The sequence below is a fragment of the Salvelinus sp. IW2-2015 genome, unplaced genomic scaffold (assembly GCF_002910315.2).
Source record: "Salvelinus sp. IW2-2015 unplaced genomic scaffold, ASM291031v2 Un_scaffold1305, whole genome shotgun sequence".
NCBI classification, from domain to species: Eukaryota; Metazoa; Chordata; class Actinopteri; order Salmoniformes; family Salmonidae; genus Salvelinus; species Salvelinus sp. IW2-2015.
In genome coordinates this window covers 23,557-24,544 of record NW_019942829.1, presented here as the reverse complement: position 1 = coordinate 24,544, position 988 = coordinate 23,557, and the positions used below count along the sequence as shown (strand labels likewise).

At 41.4% G+C, this 988-nt stretch overlaps 1 protein-coding gene across 1 annotated transcript in view; it reads left to right on the top strand.

Moving 5' to 3' along the window:
- dnajc25 (DnaJ (Hsp40) homolog, subfamily C, member 25) overlaps positions 1-671 on the top strand; it is a 6,999-nt gene extending 6,328 nt beyond the window's left edge. The window contains exon 4 of the mRNA XM_024137781.2: positions 308-671. Coding sequence (XP_023993549.1) covers positions 308-430 — 123 coding nt within the window. The 3' untranslated portion in view covers positions 431-671. The remainder of the gene's footprint in view (positions 1-307) is intronic.
- The last annotated feature ends 317 nt before the right edge of the window (positions 672-988 follow it).

The window sequence follows — 988 nt, the reverse complement described above, 5'->3', positions numbered from 1 at the left end:
ATACGTGAACACGCACATTCTATACGTGAACACGCACATTCTATACGTGAACACGCACATTCTATACGTGAACACGCACATTCTATACGTGAACATTATCTGTTGCAAAGCATTCCACTTTCATATTATGGAAAATGAGATGTAAAAGCCCAAGGGGTGGTTTCCTGGACAGAGATTAAGCCTAGTACTGGTACAAAAGGAAGCTCATTAGAGTATCTCCATTAAAAAAATAATGATGCTTTCTCTTTGGTGCCTTTTTTTTTTTTCATGTGTTTGTATATTTATATTGCATGATGTTGTTGTACAGGTGTACAAGGAAGAACAGGAGGAAGAGATGAAGACGAAGATGGCCCTGGATCCCAGGTGGAAGAGGTACCGACGGTGGATGAAGAATGAAGGACCAGGACGGCTCACTTTTATTGACGATTGACAACATGCCGATCAATAATCACACCTGACTTGTGGCAATATATACAGATACACACTGTGTTATACCGATACAGTGCATTGGGAAAGTATTCAGACCCCTTCACTTTTTCCACATTTTGTTACGTTACAGCCTTATTCTAAAATTGATGGGAAAAAATATTTAAGAAATCTACACACAATACCCCATATTGACAAAGCAAAAACTGTTTTTTAGATTTTTTTTGCAAATGTATAAAAATAAACATTTACATTAGTATTCAGACCCTTTACTCAGTACTTTGTTGAAGCACCTTTGGCAGTGATTACAGCCTCAAGTCTTCTTGGGTATGATGCTACAAGCTTGGCACACCTGTATTTGGGGAGTTTCTCCCATTCTTCTCTGCAGATCCTCTCAAGCTCTGTCAGGTTGGATGGGGAGCGTCGCTGCACAGCTATTTTCAGGTCTCCAGAGATGTTCGATCGGGTTCAAGTCCGGGCTCTGGCTGGGCCTCTCAAGGACATTCAGAGATTTGTCCCGAAGCCACTCCTGCCTTGTCTTGGCTGTGTGCTTAGGGTCGTT